We start from the raw sequence: 18,674 nt of genomic DNA, 5'->3' as shown, positions 1-18,674 counted from the left end.
GAATGATTTGCACTGAAAAATGTAGTCTGAAATTTTCAAAATGCTATGTTACTGAACCAAAAATGTCCCTGTGGTAGCCATTACAGTTATACAGGGAAGTATTTGCATAAGGAATGTGGGGTGTAGCAATCTGATTATTAAAGGGTTAAATTAACCAGATATACAGAGGAATGCTGATCCACATGCTGAAAAGAGTCTACTCTGAAATTCATTTGGTTATTTTCTACACAAGCTGGTTACCCAACCTTCGTGTTAGGGTAGCTTAGCTATTCTACGTCTAGAAAAAAGTTTCTTAGTTACTAATCCATGAATATGATTTTACTGTTGGTGCGCATATTTAGATTTTTTCGTAAAATTGTTTAATGATTTTCAGATGTCTGAAATGCTCAATGTACAATACTCACACATCTGAAGTGCATTTCTTCCCCAGGTCTGTTTTCAGTGGTATGGAATCAGGTTGAAAAGTGAATTTTTAAGCCTAAACCTTTAACTGGGCATTTTTCCAGCAAAACCTTTCATCTGCAGCTTTAGCTTCCCTTTTAACACTAACTAATGGGCCAGCCAAACACATTATTTTTTTTTGTCTCTCAAGTTGTATATTTATAATAGAAATAGAACATCTTAACCAATTACAACTCTTGCTATCTGGGTGATCTTATTCTGTGCAATATTTCTTGCAGTCAGCTTCCTTGGAAATTACAATACTTTTAAATCTTAATAAACATGCTTTTCATTCGTCTTTCTTACCATATTAATGCCATTATTATGACTATGATTAATTACCAAAGGATTCATCTCACTTCCTTTGTTAATGTAACATAAACACTTAACTTCAGTTCTGCTTTGTATGACCTAAATTAATTTATGGTGCTAGTAGCAGAATTGGAAGGCCTCAAGTATTTATTTCATTTTGCTAACAAGTGAGCAAAAATCCCTTTCACAGGGGTAACCAGGGAAGCAAGTTTGACAGTACACAGAGACATTCTGTTTTTCTTTTTAACAGCTAATCATACTAAGCATAATTTCTGAAGAAGGCAACAGAGTGCCCGCAGGAAACTCACAAGGACATGGAAAGAAAACATACACTGCACTGGGCAAAAGTCAGAGGCCATCATCAAACTCCTGGACCTGGCACTGAGAAGCAGTGGCAGCACTGAGTACTGCAACAATATGCCATCCTCTTAAATGAAGTATTTCAGTGATAAATACAACCACAAAGCCTAAGAAAGTTCAGTATATTCCAGACACCATTGAAGTTATCATCTAAAAAACATCAACTTTAATTTCATAACCTGCCATAATTCAGTGAAATACTTTAAAATGATAAATGTTAGGTAAACTGTATGCACACACACACACACACACACACACACACACACACATATATATGTGTATATATATATATATATATATATATATATATATGTGCATATATATATATATATATATATATATATATATATATATATATATACACACACACACACACACATATATATATATATATATATATATATATATATACACACACACAAACACACACACATATATATATATATATATATATATATACACATTATAGTACATACATAAGCTTACTCTCACACACGCATACAGTCTCATAAAGCACTTTACAGATGTGCTTTTATCTTATAACCTAGAGGTTCTCCACCAGCAGCACTTACATTAAACAGCAAAGCAGGCACTGGAGTGAAACGTTTCACATGAATCATGGAGATGGAGTCAGGCAGGTGACCTTCACGGGAGCCCACAAAAAATAATCTGAAAGTAAAGAACCCAGATATATTTCAGAATAAAAATCATATCCAACTTTCATGGTTAAGAAATGGAAAATAAATTACTCATCAAATAAGAAATTCTGCAAACTGATTGGACAATGTAGATATTATCTGTCATAAAATATACATGCTGTTAGTAGTTTTGTCTGTAAACATGGTAAATTTGTGAAAAGCACTTTAGTTTTGTGAGTAGAATCCATGCCTACATCATAGAACCTTTATATTCTGATCCTGCTACAGACATATTGTGCAATTATGACTCCATGTCAACCAAAAGAATTAGAAACCAAACCTAACTAAAAAAAAATTAACTTACTTAATTTGGCCATGAAACTGAATTCCAAAATGAACACAAAAACAACAAAGAAAATCAGGCCATTTCACTATATGCTACTATACCATAAACTACAAGAAAGACCCAGCCAATCAAGTGCCTTCAATGTGTAATACCTTAAATCTCCTGTAGTAGAGGACCATAGGATATATGCAAGTCATCTCTTAAGGACATGCTAGTGTTTTAGCTACATGACTTTTTACTTGTTAGGTTGCATCAGACAAAAGTCAAATGCATTCAGGCCAATAATGCAAAATACCAATAGTTGTAAAAATGTCATGTTTTTCCCTTTTTCTGAGCTCATCAGTACATCATCAGTGGATTGTATGACTATACAAGCCTGATGTCCATAAACAGTATTACACCTTGAAAAACTCTTTGACATTTAAAGACATTACAGAAAGCATCATTGTTAAATGTCTAGTTCCATCTTATATGTTACATGCTTGCACTGTTTGACAAGTTGAACTTTTATAGAGTTGTTTCTTGTCATACCCATTTGAGCCTGTGTCACATCCTACAATACTTTTTGTTTTATTGAAAACCCTCAAAAATACACCCCACATACCCCCTAAAACCTATTAACGTAATACTAACACACAGAACTAGGTACATCTTCAAATACTGAAGTTTCACCTTCCTAATAGGAGCAAAAGTCCCAAACTGACAGCCAAACTCACAGGCTTAAGTTAACCTAAAATAAAGATTAAACATGCCAAGAAACAGGGCGCAACCTGTGCTTCTACTAAGTCTAACTGGTTTTGTCTTTTCTTTATAGCTCTCCCAGCTGGGAAAACCCCTGAATGTTTTAGAGGACATTATGTCCAAGCCAATTCATCTTCTCAGTTTTTTTCTTTTCCTTCAATCAGTCATTCTCTATCAGCCTGTAGCCAGTTTCTCTTTATCAGATTGTCTCCATGGAGACATGAGAGCCAGGCAGCCAGTTTCTCTTTATTACACTGTTTCCATGGAAACGTGAAGAACAGCTGCAGAATTGCTACTGAGCATACATGTTTTTGCTAGAGAAAAGCCTCATAATATTCAAATTCTTTTTCATTTACTTGGTTACTCTTAAAAAATGTTACTAAATCAATCTAAATTCCTTAATCCAGCCATTTCCCCAAGCAAGAATGAGAAAAAGCACATAAATTTTTCTTTTGTCATGTTCTTTTAACCAGACCTTTTTTCACTGCATTGCCTAAATGTCTTAAAACTGAAAAAAGGAGAGAGAGAGAGAGAACATAGAAAGAAAAGAAAAGAAAAAAAATCAGCAAGCACCTGTTTACAATCCACATTACACATAAAAATAACTGGGAAAACCTTATAGCATGCAAAGAAAACCATACACTACTAAAATACTGCTAGTAAGAAACACATTTCTTTACTTATAGTTAACTTTCTTCCTCCTCTTTCCTTCCCCAAAACATTTTTAAACATTAATGACATGAAGTAGGGCATATGCTTTAGAGTCCCCCCAAAAGTCCAACAAATTCTGAAAAAGTCCACTATTTCCGGATTTTCTTGTTTGGTCATATTTCACACACATAATTATTGCACTGTAATCCCACATTAAGTTACTGATTTTATTACTGTTCATCTCTATCTCCTAAATCCCATCACTGCTTCATTTCCAATGTACTTTCAATTCTTCTTCTCAGCTCTCGTACTCCCTCCTTTCACTCCAACATTTTCTGTTAAAACAATGGGAAAAGTTTTACAGGTACAGTTTCTCTGTAATCTTTATTACCAGAAGAACAAGAAGAAGAATCTCTCTCTGTTTCACAGCTCACCTTTTGTTGGACAAACTTTTGTATTTCCTCGTTAGCATGTACTTCATCAAAAAATGACTTTGTCCCTCCAGGAAAGAATACTTTGAAGACAGCTGGGTACAGCAATTTGAATCTCACACCTGGGTTTCGACATTCCCTGAATAGTGCAATAAATTGTGTCTATATTAAAAGCCCAAAAGTCCGTAACATCGAAGCTATGTACATCAATGTCGAAAATCACAATGCCGAATGTGTTTGTAGGCCAGCAGCATGATTGTGGGGATAAGGAAATATATCCTTTTCCCCACTGTAGTGCGGTCTTGGAGTTGGTATATTTAAGTAGGGGGGTGTGGGTTAAATTCTGTTTTTAATGTACCTGTGAGGTGCTCTCTGTTGACGTAACACGTTCGGTGTTGTGATTTTCGCCATTTATGTACATCGACCTTTATGTGTCAATGTACATAGCTTCGATGTTATGGCCTTTCGGGCTTTTAATATAGACCCAGATAAATTTGCTTCTCTTCTGCCTGGTGTACAATGAGTAGTCATTCTCCACAAACACTCTGCTGTCTCCCACTTTAGTACTTTGTCCTTCTGCCACAGTTTTGTCAAAATCAACTCCTTCTACTGGTAGGATTGCATCTTTACTATTAAAGGTTTAGGTTGCTTTCTCATAGCCAAGTTTGGAGCATACACACGATGTTCCCTGTCAACTAAGAATTCCTGCTGTGGAATAACAGTCCAGTTGCTTATTTGTCCTTTCATAAAATTAATGCAGTCTTTTCCTTACAGCTTCTCTGGTATAGCAGAAAATCTCAGTTTTCCCTGTGTGCTCTGTCCTCTAACTATATTATTTTTGAAACATCTCTCCCTGAGCAATGTCATATTAAGCCAGCGTTTTCTTCATTTTGACCTCTAATTTTTGCAGCTTCATCACCTCATCTGAATATTTGTTTAAAGTTTCTTCCATTTTTTTCCAGCCTTTTGTTGTTTGTGTTGATATACTCCATCAGTGTTTCAATTATTTTAACCAGGTCTGTGTGCAGTTTCTGTAGGGTACTGGAATTCATGTCTGGAGGTTGTATTGCTTTTTGCTGAACAGCTGCAGAACTTTCCCCAGACAGTGTTTCTTCCTCACTTTTTGTGGATGATTTGTTCCAGGTCCTCTGTACTTCTTTTTTCCTGGGATCCAGGCAGTTCACTTACTAGCCAGTTACTGAAATTTACCCATAAATACAACTCTACTGGCCTTCTCTGCTGAGTTTCTGTTTTCAAACTGGGAGAGCTAGAATTAAGCTGTTACTCAATGTGCAACCATCTTGGAAGTCATGATTTCCTGTTCTCAAACACTTCTGATCTGTCACCTATTATGCAGTTAAGTGTTTCATGATGGTGTAGTGTACTATAATGCTGTGGCAGTAGTAGTTTACATGAGAGTGTAAAACAAGTCATTCTGTTTTTACTGTGACTGAAACTGGAGAAACAGAAGTAAAGAAGTTACTGAAGCTCATTCTTGAATTTTATGCTTCCTCACTGAGCCTACACAAGACATTGATGACTGCGGATGGCTCGTCTTGAGATTACACCTCTTCTGGCATTCCTGCAGAGCCTGCCATTTCATCTGAAGCATGGATTTATATGCTTCATAATATTTTGTTAACTTTTTCTGACCTTTTTTCTTTTTTTGCATATCTAATTTGGGAGGCAGTACTAAACACTAGTCCCAAAGGCCTACAGAAGTGTATACTTGAGCTAGAACAAGCTTTTGCTGCTCTGCTATAAGGCTACAGGGCTTAGAGCTATTCCACTACTTGGTAAGAGGCTGTCAAACACCTTATAAGTAATTGCTTTTCTAATCAGCAATGTGCATGCAGTGTAATAAAAACTGTTGTTTTGCAAACATTTATTACACACAATAAAGCAAATCATTAATGTTCTGAACATTACTGTTTTAACTAATGCACTTGAAAAAAATGTTCTCTGCACTGTTTCATTACAGCTAGAATAGGATCCTACAGTTGTTGATGATCTTCTTAATGGTAATTGATCACTAGTTTCCCTAGCTACATGATATAGGGTTCATACTCATGTTCAAACACTAAAGTGCAATTTCTATGAAGAACACAGAAGCATTTTTGCAGGGGGATTGCTGTATCTCACAATAAGAGAAATTCTCACCCTTGTGTTTAGTGTATAACCAAATTTATTTCCACTTTCTATTTTGCTGTTTAGAGTACTGAACTTAAAAACAGATCTCATTTTCCATATTTGCAGAATATAGAATGGAGTTAACTGAACACAGGTTGTCTGGGGAGCAGTAAGGCTTTATTCATCAGACCCACGGGGCTGCTCTGCGTACAGTCTTTGAGAGGAAGTACCACCAAAAGTCAAGGAAGAACAGGTAAGAGAAATGTCAGGCAGTCTGCCAGACTGATATCCTCAAATGTAATGTAGAAAACAAACCTGAGTGTGATATTATGACTACATATTACCTATTACACTTGATTGTATGTTACAGTTCTAAGCTGAATAATGTCATTGCTTCACAATCACAAAACCTGAAACTTTTTAAAAGTTGTTTTTGCCCCTTTCAACAAACTAGTGTGACCACAGAGTTGGTTATATTTATTAAAGAGAGTGGTAGATGTATGAAGCCTCCCAGTCATGTGAGGTTTGGGGGAGTGCAGCTCCCCTGCAAAACACAATTCTTAAATGTGTTTTTATTCATGTTTTTTAGCATTTACTGGTTACAGTTCCTACTGCAGTCTAATGGACACCATCAGGAACCAGTGTTGAAATTATGGCTCTGCTGGTAGCTAAGCGCCGGCAGGAGCTATCCTGTAGTACAACAAATGAGTGCTTATTTGAAAAAAAATATTGCATTGCACTTAAAATCTTGATGCTACCATCATTCCTTATTTCTTTTTTAAAAACACCTTTATTAAATTATCATTTAAGACATAGACATAAATACATTAATAGAAAAGAAAATAAACCATAACATCTGTTTCTATTTACATACATTATGCAATAATGGTTTACTATCAAAATGTTGACATTTAAAACAAAAAACGGCTTTTACACTGAAAGGCAATGTCGAAATCACACATATAAAGTAGATGAAAATGTTGAATCTGATGAACAAATTCAGCAGATTCTCCATTTTTGCCGAATATAGAATGTTATATACTTATACGTGCTAAAGTAAGTGTAATTGATAAGATGGAATACACATTTTTGCAGGGGGGCAAGGCCCTCTGCACTCCCTGTGGGGGATGTGCTTCCCACACCCTGTGCAAACTATATATTCCAACTCCCAGATCGCACTACAGTGAGGAAAAGGAAAAATTTCCCAGTCCACACTGTACTGTGATCTCTATTCGTATCATCAACATGGCATTCACTGCAAAGGATATGCACTCAATTGAAGTTTGGAAATATGGGAATTAGCCAACTGCTGGTCGGCATTCCTGTGTTTGCCTAACCTTCATTCTTCATTTTGATAGTAAACCTGCAAAATTATATGTTTTCATTGTTTATAACAACTGTCATTCAGTCCAACATTGCTAATTCCTGCCTTCCCTTAAACCTCATTTCTTCTCCTGAACATTATTCTTCATGTACAGTTCCCATCAATTCCATTTATTTCTAGTAATTTGCTCCTTCCCTTTTCTAAAGATCCCGCTTCCAGTTATTTTAACTCTTTAATCTCCTGAACTTGATTGATTCGATCACCAGAGCCATGGACGAGGGTAAGGCAGTCCATACAGCCTATCTGGACCCCGCCAAGACCTTTGACACCATCTCCCACAATGGAATCATAGATAGACTTACTAAACTGGGCATTAATCCCTACGTCACTCAATGGGTTGCCAACTGGCTTACTAACAAAACCCACACTGTAAAAGTAGCCGACTCTAAATCCAGCTCCAGACAAGTGACAAGTGGTATACCTCAGGGTTCAGTCCTGGGACCGCTCTTGTTTGGCATCTACTTCTCTGAAGTACAGGCCAACACTAAGGGGCTCTGGCTAACAAAGTTCGCAGATGACTGCAAACTGGGAGCCATTATTGAATCCCCGAATGATGTGGATACTCTGCAAAAGGGCCTTACAGAAATAGATGCTTGGTGTCAGAGCCATGGGCTCAAGCTCAGTGCCAAGAAATGTACAGTTATCCCCTTTGGGAAAAAACATGTACCCGTGCATTACCACATAGGTGGCAGTACACTAAACACCGAAAGTGTGATAAGAGACTTAGGGACACAGGTGGACAGTGGTCTCACCTTCGGTAACCACATCACCACAACAGTCAGGAAATCCTTCTATGTGGCACACCTCATCACTAAGGGCTTTCATCCAGAAAAAAGGAGGTCATTGTCCCACTGTACTCATCCCTCATTAGACCCATTATAGAATACAACTCCCCAACATCTGCAACAACTGGAAAGGCCGCAGAAATACCTCACTAAAAGAATCACAGGCCTAACACAGATGCTCTACGCTGACCACCTTAAAAAACTCCATCTAGACTCTGTCACATATCGTCTACTCAGAGGTGATTTCTGCTTAACATATAACGCCATGTCAAACCCGGAGCTGTTGGATATGCTACACTTAAAGAAATCTCAATCCCTCAGAGCCACAAGCTCCAGGGATCTAAACCTTGTCATCACAATAAGCAAAACATGCTGGAGGGATAGGTTCCTGACCCAGAGACTCCCCAGACTCTGGAATAGACTGCCCATACGTGTCAAGCAGAGCGCCTCTTTGGCCCTCTTAAAAAGGAACCTTGATGATTGGAAGGGAGAAAGGAAATTCACCCCAGGGATCACGTCAGTCGCCCTGCTAGACAGGGGTCCAGGGAAGTAAACAGTGTGGGAAGAAATAGCCAGGGAATTGTTATGGCTAGGCTTGTATAGGCCCTAGGGCCGATAGCCTAGTACCAACCTATGAACTTCAAAAATATTCAGTACTACAGATACAGCTGGTTTAGATTTTCATTTTAATTTTCTAGCAATTGCTTTTTTGGCAGCCAAAAGGAATAAACTTAATTAGGCCTTAGTATGTCTAGGTAATTCAAATGCTGTATCACAGCTCAACAAAATTATCCAAGTGCAACTAGCACTGGGCAAGACTGCAATCCAGGCTGTAGCTTGTTACAGATCCCCCACCATGCCCCAGGATTCCCACTCTTCATTTCTTAGGATACTGGAAAATATTAAGCTACAACACAATACTTTAATTATGGGTGATTTCAACTACCCCACTATCAACTGGGAAAACTACTCATGTACCAACTCATTTGCTCAACGTTTTCTGGAATTCATAAATTCCAACACCTTGGATCAGCTTGTCCACAACCCCACCAGGGGTAGCAATATCCTGGACCTGGTCATTACCAATATGGGTAACTGGTGTTCCACACCAGAGGTCAACTCCTCGCTGGTCAGATCCGACCACAAGCTAATCACCCTAGACATCCATATCCCACCCTCACCACCCATTAAGGAAACCACCGTCAAAAACTACTCCAAAGCCAACTTCATGCTTCTTAAGACAGAAGTGGCAAACTTCACAACATCCATGCAGATGGAAAATAGAGGTACAACTGCTGAATCCCACACAAATGCACTGTATAAGCACATACACGAGTGCATGGATCGTGCCATCCCCAACAGAACCAAGACGCTATCCTCCAAAAAAAGGAAGCCAATCTTGTGGTCCCCTGCCATAAACAAATTCTACAACAGAAGGAAGAAGCTGTTGCAAAAAAGAATAAAATCCCAAGATTGGAGGAACTCCCTGGTCAGCCTCAGCAAGAAGCTGAGATCCCTCATAAAATCCTCCAAAGCCAGTTATGAAAATAAAATCACCACTGATTCCAAAGACAGCCACAAAGCATCCTACAGCTATGTCAATAATCTCAATGGCAACACTCAGATCTGCTCTGAGCTACAGCACAATGACACTAAATATATAGAACCAACTGATATTGCCAACATCCTGGCAGATAGGTTCAGTGCTAACTTTACCCCCCTCTCACACTCCAAAGGGCCCATCTTAATACCGGAAGAATGCAAAGCCCCTGTAATCACAGATGAACAAGTAAAGACCGCACTCTCCAAAGCCAAGAAGACAGCATCCATGGGACCAGACAACATCCCAGGCTGCGTACTGGATGAACTACAAAACGAACTGGCACCCCACCTAAGTACCATGTTCAATCATAGCTTCACTTCAGGCTGTGTGTCTTTTGAATGGCGCACAGCAATGGTTATCCTACTCCACAAAGGGGGGTGCCACCACAGACCCCGGAAACTACCGCCCAATTAGCCTAACGATCATGGTCTGCAAGGCCATGGAACATATCATCTTGGAGCTTATAAACAAAGACATAGGTAACCTCCAAACCCTGGACCCCACTCAGTTTGGGTTTGTAAAAGGTAGATCATGTCTACTAAACCCGATTGACTTCTTTGAAGCAGTCACCAGAGCCGTAGACGAAGGCAAGGTAGTGCACACAACCTATCTTGACCTTCCCAAGGCTTTCAATACCATCCCCCACTCTGGAATTATAGATAAACTCACTAAACTGAGCATAAATCCCTATGTCACAAGATGTGTGGCCAACTGGCTCACTGACAGAACCCACACAGTAAAAGTAGCCGACTCCAAGTCCAACTTCAGATCAGTGACGAGCTGAGTACCACAGGGTTTGGTTCTGGGTCCTCTCCTGTTTGGCATCTACTTTTCTGCAGTGCAGGCCAACAGAGAAGGTCTTTGGCTAACAAAGTTTGCAGATGACTGCAAACTGGGAGCTACAATAGAATCACCTAATTATGTAGACATTCTACAAAAGGGCCTCACAGAGACAAATGCTTGGTGTCAAAGTCATGGTCTCAAGCACAATGTCAAGAAGTGCACTGTCATCCCCTTTGGGGAAAAACTCGATACCCATGAACTACCACATAGGTGGTAGCTCACTAAACACTGAAAGTGTGATAAGAGACCTCAGGACACATGTGGACAGTAGTCTCTTGTTTGATAACCACATTGCCACAGTAGTCAGGAAATCCTTCTACATGGCACACCTCATCACAAAAGGGTTCTCCTCTAGAAAAAAGGAGGTCATTGTTTCTCTCTACTCATCCCTCATCAGACCCATCATAGAATACAATCCCCGTTTGACATGTATCTCACAAGACACCTACAACAATTGGAAAGGCCACAGAAATATCTCACTAAGTGGATTACTGGCCTCAAACAGATGCCATATGCAGACCGTCTCAAAAAACTCCAGCTCTATTCCGTCACATATCGCCTACTCAGTGGCGATATCTGCCTAGCATACAAAGATATGTCAAACCCAGAGCTGTTGAACATGCTACACTTAAAGAAATCCCAATCTCTCCATACCACACGCTCCAGGGACCTAAACCTTGTCACCACAATAAACAGAACATGCTGGAGGGATAAATTCCTGTCCCAGAGACTTCCCATATTCTGGAACAAACTACCCATTCATGTCAAGCAAAGCTCCTCATTGGCCCTCTTTAAGAAAAATCTTGACGACTGGATGGAAAATAGAAAATTCACCCCGGGATCACTTCTGTGGCACTGCTCGACAGGGGCACAGGTAAATAATTTTCTTGGGTTTTAAAAGCCAGGGAACCTTTTAACTAGGCTTGTATAGGCCCCAGAGCTGATAGCCTAGTACCTATCTATGAACAGACATTCCCTTAGTTACACCAATTTGCTCTCCCAGTATTTCTGACAGAGTAGTCTGCAGGGAATTTTTAAAGTCTGCCAACTCATTATATTCCAAAAAAATATGATCCCAATTACCTGTTTCTTGCCCACCACACATGCAAGATTTTTTCAGTGTACCTTAGGTTAAATTCATTGAAGTTTGCTTGGGTATAAAAATACCTATGCAAACACTTGCAAGCAAAAACTTAAATCTTCTAAACTTTGTTGCATATTCAGGAGGCAACTGACTGATCAGATTAATGGGTTATTTAAAGAGAATTTTCAAGCCTTATCATGGCTCAGTTCTTTTTTTCTTTTACTATAATATTTGCTAATCTCAAGTTCAATTAGTACCAGGGCACCCACTGGAACTGAATGGGAAGAAAAGGAGTGAATGGATTCATGCCCATTTGCCTCTCTTTTGTGGGGAGAGGTAAGGTGTGTCCCTGTGGCCCTAGTGGAGACCATAAAACCATACATGATGTGCTTACTCCAGGAGGAAGAGCTGTACGCAGGCTTACATCATACCTGTCTGACAGTCCTGCATTATGTTAACTGCATGCCTTCCAGAGAGTACCGGGAAGAGTATTCACTGAACATGCACAAAGTGTTAGGGCCATAAAGAGAAAATGCTGCTCCCTAAACAAATGATAGTTTAACTCTGGATCACTAACCCTCGACCCCTTTGGAAACCTATTGGCCATAAGCCTTTTGACTCAGGGGAAATTAATGACATCTTCCATTAAAGTTTCCCCCTCTGCTCCTAGGGGACTACCTCCATATGTGCCCTGAAAAGGCCCTTGGAGCTTTCTGAACCACATCTTTCCACTGCCTTTCTGGTTCCTCGAGAAAGATTGTTGGGAGAGGAAAAATGTATGCGCATGGCAGAAAGGGTCTTTCCATCTTTGTCATACCTGGATATAGTTTCTTTAACTTTTGTGCCAAAAAAGGATGAGCCATCAAAGGGTGCACTGATGAATGAAGACTTAAATGACTCCACAAAATCACATAGGAGCATCCAGGCATGTCTGCTAATGGCAATGCCTGAACTTGCTGCTCTGGTGGTCCCATCGGCTGCATGAACAATGAGGCTCATGGATGAGTTAGACACAGACTCCAGGGTAGCCAACTGGGAAGCAACCTTATCTTGGACTTCTTTAGAAACAGATCCTGCCAGGGTATCTGATAACTCCTTGAGCAGATCCCTTTGAAGTCTGGTGAAGTGTGCCAAAAAAATTCAAAGACCTTAAGGCAAGGTTGATGATGCACAGACCTGCTTCCCAAATCTATTCATCGCCCGAGACTCTTTGCTGGGTGAATGAATAGAGGAACTCTCCTTGGCAAGTTCCTTCTTTGTGGCTGCCGCAATGTTTATGGCATCCACAGCTTAGCCCAGAACTATTTGTCTTCAGGAGCAGACAGAATTTTATCAGGTCTCTTGGGTATAGGTTCTATAGTATCAGGGGCCTTACACACCCACTGAGAGATCAACTGAATGAGTTCGTCAGCAGGTGGAGTCACCCAAGAGGTAGATGTTTGGGTGGCGAAAGCCTGCAGTCGCACCGACTCCTCCGAAGAAGTATTTTTGATGTCCAGTCACCCCTCTGCTTCAGTATTTCCAGGATGTTTCCAAAGGAGACATCATCAGGGGGTAACCTTTGAGATCCCTCTCCTCCTTCAAACTCAGTGTCTTCAGTGATTGATTCCTCCAGAAAATCCAAGCGTTTCTTATTACAATTTTTCTTCTTATGGACCTCCTCAGTGGAGTAGGGTTTTAAAGGAAAGTGATTATCAAAAGAGAATTACAAGGAAAAATGAAAAGAGAAAAATTATATTTTAAAGTTTACTTAGCTCGAGAGTACTGGCGAACGCATCTGCCAGGAAAAGCAGCAAATGAGATCTGAGGTAATTGGTAGAGGAGCATTCTAAGGTAAAACTCAAGAGTTTTTGGCCAGCGCGAGCTGTAGTAATGGCTGAGTTGGTTCCGATACTCGGAACCAGACCCCATTTGTTGACGATAAAATTAAAAAATTGACAACATCAGCTCATATGTTTTTATTTACATACATTATGCAATAATTATATTTTCATTCTTTATAACAACTGTCATTCAGTCCAACATTGCTACTTCCTGCCTTCCTTTAAACCTCACTTCTCCTGAACATTATTCTACATGTATAGTTCCCACAAATTCCATTTATTTTTAGTAATTTTCTTCTGTGGGAAGAGATAAGGTGTGTCCCTGTGGCCCTAGTGGAGACCAGAAAACCATGCATGATGATAGTACAACTCTGAGGTTTTGTTTTGCTGCCTGCTAGACAACCAGAGCTGATTTTTGTGTACTGTGTGAAGTCTGTGGATTGTATTGAGCTGCTGGGGACACGTGTTTTTTATAAATATAGCTGCAGCCAGGGCATTCAGAAAGGATTCAATCACAGCTCTTTCCTTTGAGCTGTATTGTTTTGCAGATATTTAAATGAATTGTTTTTTTTTAAGGAAGATTGCCTGCATACAACATGCATTATATAATTTGAGAGATTAAACTAAAAGTTTTTTTCTCACTGTTTCCATTAAGGGTCCAGAGCAAGAGTGAGCAAAAAGAAAAGTGATATTAACTGATTGTGTTATGTATATAATCATTACAGCCTAGGTATCTCTGTAGTTAAAGCTTACTGATGCCACTGGACATCAAATATTGCTTGGTCATATTTGTTTTAAGAATTCCAAAACCATGCTGAATGCAGGGTATTCAGAGATTTTGTTTTAAAGCTGATGTGATATTTGACCTCTGTTTAGTGCTGCTAAAAATATTTAACATTATTTGTGTACTATTTATATGTATTCTAATACTGGTCATATTTCTGTATATATCTCTAAAATCAAGTGACATTGATATAAATACTTAGCCTCATATGAAAGCTCACAGGTGTATGAAGAAAATGCTGCTGGAAGTATGTGCTGCTTGAATGGTTACTGAGATCATAAGCTGTGTTTATTTTGATTTATAAAATCTAGTTTAAGACCAGGAATAAAATGAATGCAACCTTTGCAAAGATTATTTTGTGTTGAATAGTTTTCCATTTACAGTTTTCGAGTAACACATATGGTTCAAGAGATGAACATTTGTTCTGAACTGAAATTACAACTTTATTTTTTTCAAGGCATAGGCTAAATATTATAAGACCAATATTTAGTGTCTCTATTTTTGTGCTGTTTGTCCCCCGAGTATGTCTCTGAAAGTACTTGCCAAGACAGATCATGTTCTAGCAATATTAGTATATAAGAGCAATATTTAAAGCATCTGTATTTTTGTGCTGTTTGTCGCTAGTATGTCTCTGACAGTAATTCCCAACACAGATCATGTTCTAGCAACTTTCTAAGTTTATAAGAGCAATGTTTTGTGTCCTTTTGTTGTGCTGCTTACATTATGTTGGGCTTTGTCCAGATTTCTTGCACTAAAAGGTTGAGAGGTATGTGGATGGATGTCAGAAGTGAGGATCTTTATAGTAATGGGATGCTTTAAAGTATCCAGTTTTGTTTTCTAGTAGAAATTTAGAGTGTAACTTTAGTGTCTTTTCATAATGGCAAGATGCTGAACAGTTCAAGGAAATTACTGAAGTGACTGTATTGAGCTGCTGGTTGACATGTTAGAAAATGGGCAATTTTTCTAATTAAGTTCTGTTCTAATTCAGAAACCTTTTTATTTTGAATTCTCTTGTCAATACCTCAGGTTTATAGCAGTATGTTTGTCAAGTCTGGTTTTGTCCTTCACTCTGCTCTGCTTTCTTTACTCAGTGGCATTTTCCAGTAGTGTTTCCACAACTGGAAAATAAGCACATTCATGCCAGTATCACCACAGCCTTTGTATACTTTGGATCAGATTTTTTGCCATTAGTGTGCTATTTGGATTTTAAGGTGGGGACCCTACCTTAAAATCCAAATAGCACACTAATGGAAAAAACTCTGTTCCAAAGTACACAACGCTGTAGTGATAGTGGCATGAATGTGAGGGTTTACAAATGTTGGGATATGTATGTGTGCTTCAGCTTAGTGTGTTTTTATTTTTCATGGTTAAAGATTTGAGATCTTACTTTCTTTTGGTCTTAACTGTTCCAAGACATGATATCTTAAATGGCACATTCTTGTCAAAGGAGAGGGCCCTGGTTTTAAGTACCTTTTTAGGTACCTTTGCCAGGCACAGACCTGGTGGCAGGACAGGGGTAGAACACATCTAAAGTGTTGAATGTGAAATGCAAGTATCTACCATGATCCATGGCAGTGGCACAATTCACGCTGTGCGAAAATAGGGTGTTCCACATTTTGACCATTTATCACACATTGTTAAGGTCTGTGTTCCACATTGGCCTTTTAAGAGGTTGAGATCTATAGTCAAAACCATAAGATCGAAGTTTTGAATGGAGATCATTGTACAGTGTGGAATGGGAAATTTACTGTTTTCCTCACTGTAGTGCGAACTCTGATTTGGTATATTTATTTAGCAGGAGGTGTGGGGGATGAAGGAGTCTTGCCCTCCTGCAAAAACATAAAAAAATAATGTTTTTTTTTTTATTATTATTACAATTTCAAAGTTTCAAAACTTTGATCTAATGGTCTCAACCATTTGCAGTTCAAAGTTTTGAAACTTAGAGTTTATAAAGTAGATCCGTGTATGTGTATATGTATATATATATATATATATATATATATATATATATATATAGTGGTGGCACTTTTTTTTCTCTCTCTCTCTCTGCTTTTTTAGTGAAGCTTCATATTTTGTTTTAAATCATCATTCTGAAATGACGTACTGACTGAGCTACTTTATCATATGACTTTTAGATTAAAACACCTCTTTAAGCTTCATCAGGTAAATCAAATCACACTTGCATCTGAACTTCTGTGACCATTGGCAGGATACTATCTTTTCTACATAAAACCCATCTGCTATACCCGCTTCCCATATTACTTCTTCAGAATAAACTGTTCATGTAGTGCACCAAAGAATTCACCTGAATCTGTGCCCTCTCTTACCTAGAATATATGAAACAAACTACCAGAAAGCACCAAGAAAATATTTTTGTAGGAGAGCAGGGGCTCTGTGCCTCCCACAACCCTTACTTATAATACTCACTCTGAAACTTTACTGCTTTGGACAAAAACACCTTAAAATGCATTGTTCCATTATGCTCTTTTTCCCTATCAGTAGGATTCCCTCTGCAGACTAACCCAACAGGGAATTAGAGGAAACTATACTCAGGAATAAGATACCTGAGTAAATATAAACTAAGCAAAAGATGCACAGGCAAAGGATTCTGAAGATTTATGTTAGGAGGACTGAAGGGAACCACTATAGTTCTGAACAACTGTCAGTTATCCACAGATCTCTATACATGCTTTTTTTTCTCCCAAAAACTGAATACATCATTACAGGTTCCAGTACTATCTTAAAGGATACATACAACCCATTGCAAACCTTCTAATAAGGAATAAACCCATGTCAGAATAGTGTGATCATTATTGGTGACCCACCCTTCCCTAGTGACTTCTGTTTAAAATCACCTTCTAGTAACTGCAGTTTTCCATTCTGGCAATCCACTGGTTGATAAAAAGACATATGACATAGTATCCAAAGTCCAGGAGTACTGCAGTCACCAGTACCTCTCCATCTTATTATGCTGGCTAAACTTGCCAAAGATGAACACACTGACTTTATTTAACCAAATTCCCAAACCATTAATCTGTGCCTTTTCATAGCTTGAAAATTGCAGTACTTAAGTTTTTTTTCTCTAACTTTTGTACAAAGTAAAGATACCTGCTCTTTATTACATAATCTGTAATAAAAAAGTGAATATATTTGTTTGAAGCGTAGTGCAGAAAAAAATCCTGTATACTGAAAAATTCTGTAGGAAAGTGTATTATTAGAAATCTTACCTTGAAGCTGCAACAATAGATGCATTCAGCCCTCCAAAACAAGATAGGGCCACTGCAAGGGGGATAGTCCAGTTAAAGACTCCAAAAACTTGGTCAGCAAAAGTCTACAAATAAAAACAAATGCAAACTTAAAGCAGTTATGTTTTCATATTAAAATTTTTTTTCATATTTTCACTATTAATGTGACAGTGAATCTACTCATTAAAGCTATTTACAATATTTTCTTCCTCGTTATTGTATCTTCTGTGCTTTGCATTCTCCCTATGGTCAAATTGTACTTTGCTTTTTAGTCTGCTGGGTAAATAAGATTGTTCTCAATCCCAGTTTCAGTCAAGGTTGCTTGTGTAAGTTTTCAAGAAATTGCTAATCCATTCCTGATTTAAATTCTGGACCTCAAACTCGTGTTTTAAATACTGAAGCAAGCTTCGTATATTTAGCTTAGTTAAATATTAGACTCAGAACGGAAGTATAATTCTGATTACAAATTATGGAAATCCTGAAGTTTTAAACTACATCAGATTTTAAGAGGTTTACCAGATTCTGAAGAACATTAATGGTGTTACAGCCAGAGAAAAATATGTTTATCGACATTTACAACAGCAGGTAGCACTGATAGTCTACAGATTATCAAAGCATTTTCAACTGGTGTTACTGTACTTTGGGTATGTTAATATAAAATAATCTTAAAGAAAACAATAGAATAACTGCAACCCTCCCAAAATAACTTTATCCTAAAATAAAATACTGCACCATACATGCTATAAAACATACTCAACACCAGTTAAGGACACTTTTAGTGAATTAAAAAATTAGGCGCATGACCATCTCAGTAAATTAATGCTTCAGTGATTTACTGTTTAAATAAATTTTAATACTATAATATTTTATTCCATTTCATTTTGAATCTAAAGGTGATTGCATTTATAGTGTGGAGTTCAGTTAATACAAGTATGTTCAATAAGTGAAGTTATAGCACTTTGTTACTATTATAACGGCAGAAGTATTAAAAATGTTAAATATGTTGATTTTAAAACCTTTAAAATATTTTGTGAAGTTACTATATATTGTACAATGCAATGAAAATGCATTTA

At 38.1% G+C, this 18,674-nt stretch overlaps 1 protein-coding gene across 1 annotated transcript in view; it reads right to left on the bottom strand.

Annotated features, from left to right (window-relative positions):
• Positions 1 to 18,674, bottom strand: part of LOC122790764 (Y+L amino acid transporter 2-like) — a 1,539,581-nt gene that overhangs the window by 236,209 nt on the left and 1,284,698 nt on the right. Inside the window, exons 5-6 of the mRNA XM_044058374.1 lie at positions 17,584 to 17,687; positions 1,686 to 1,782 (exon numbers count right to left, since the gene is read on the bottom strand). Coding sequence (XP_043914309.1) covers positions 1,686 to 1,782; positions 17,584 to 17,687 — 201 coding nt within the window. The remainder of the gene's footprint in view (positions 1 to 1,685; positions 1,783 to 17,583; positions 17,688 to 18,674) is intronic.

Source organism: Protopterus annectens, chromosome 16.part0 (assembly GCF_019279795.1).
Source record: "Protopterus annectens isolate FY-2018-M chromosome 16.part0, PAN1.0, whole genome shotgun sequence".
NCBI classification, from domain to species: Eukaryota; Metazoa; Chordata; order Ceratodontiformes; family Protopteridae; genus Protopterus; species Protopterus annectens.
Note: the sequence above shows the minus strand (reverse complement) of the source record. Positions and strands in the feature narration are given on the sequence as shown.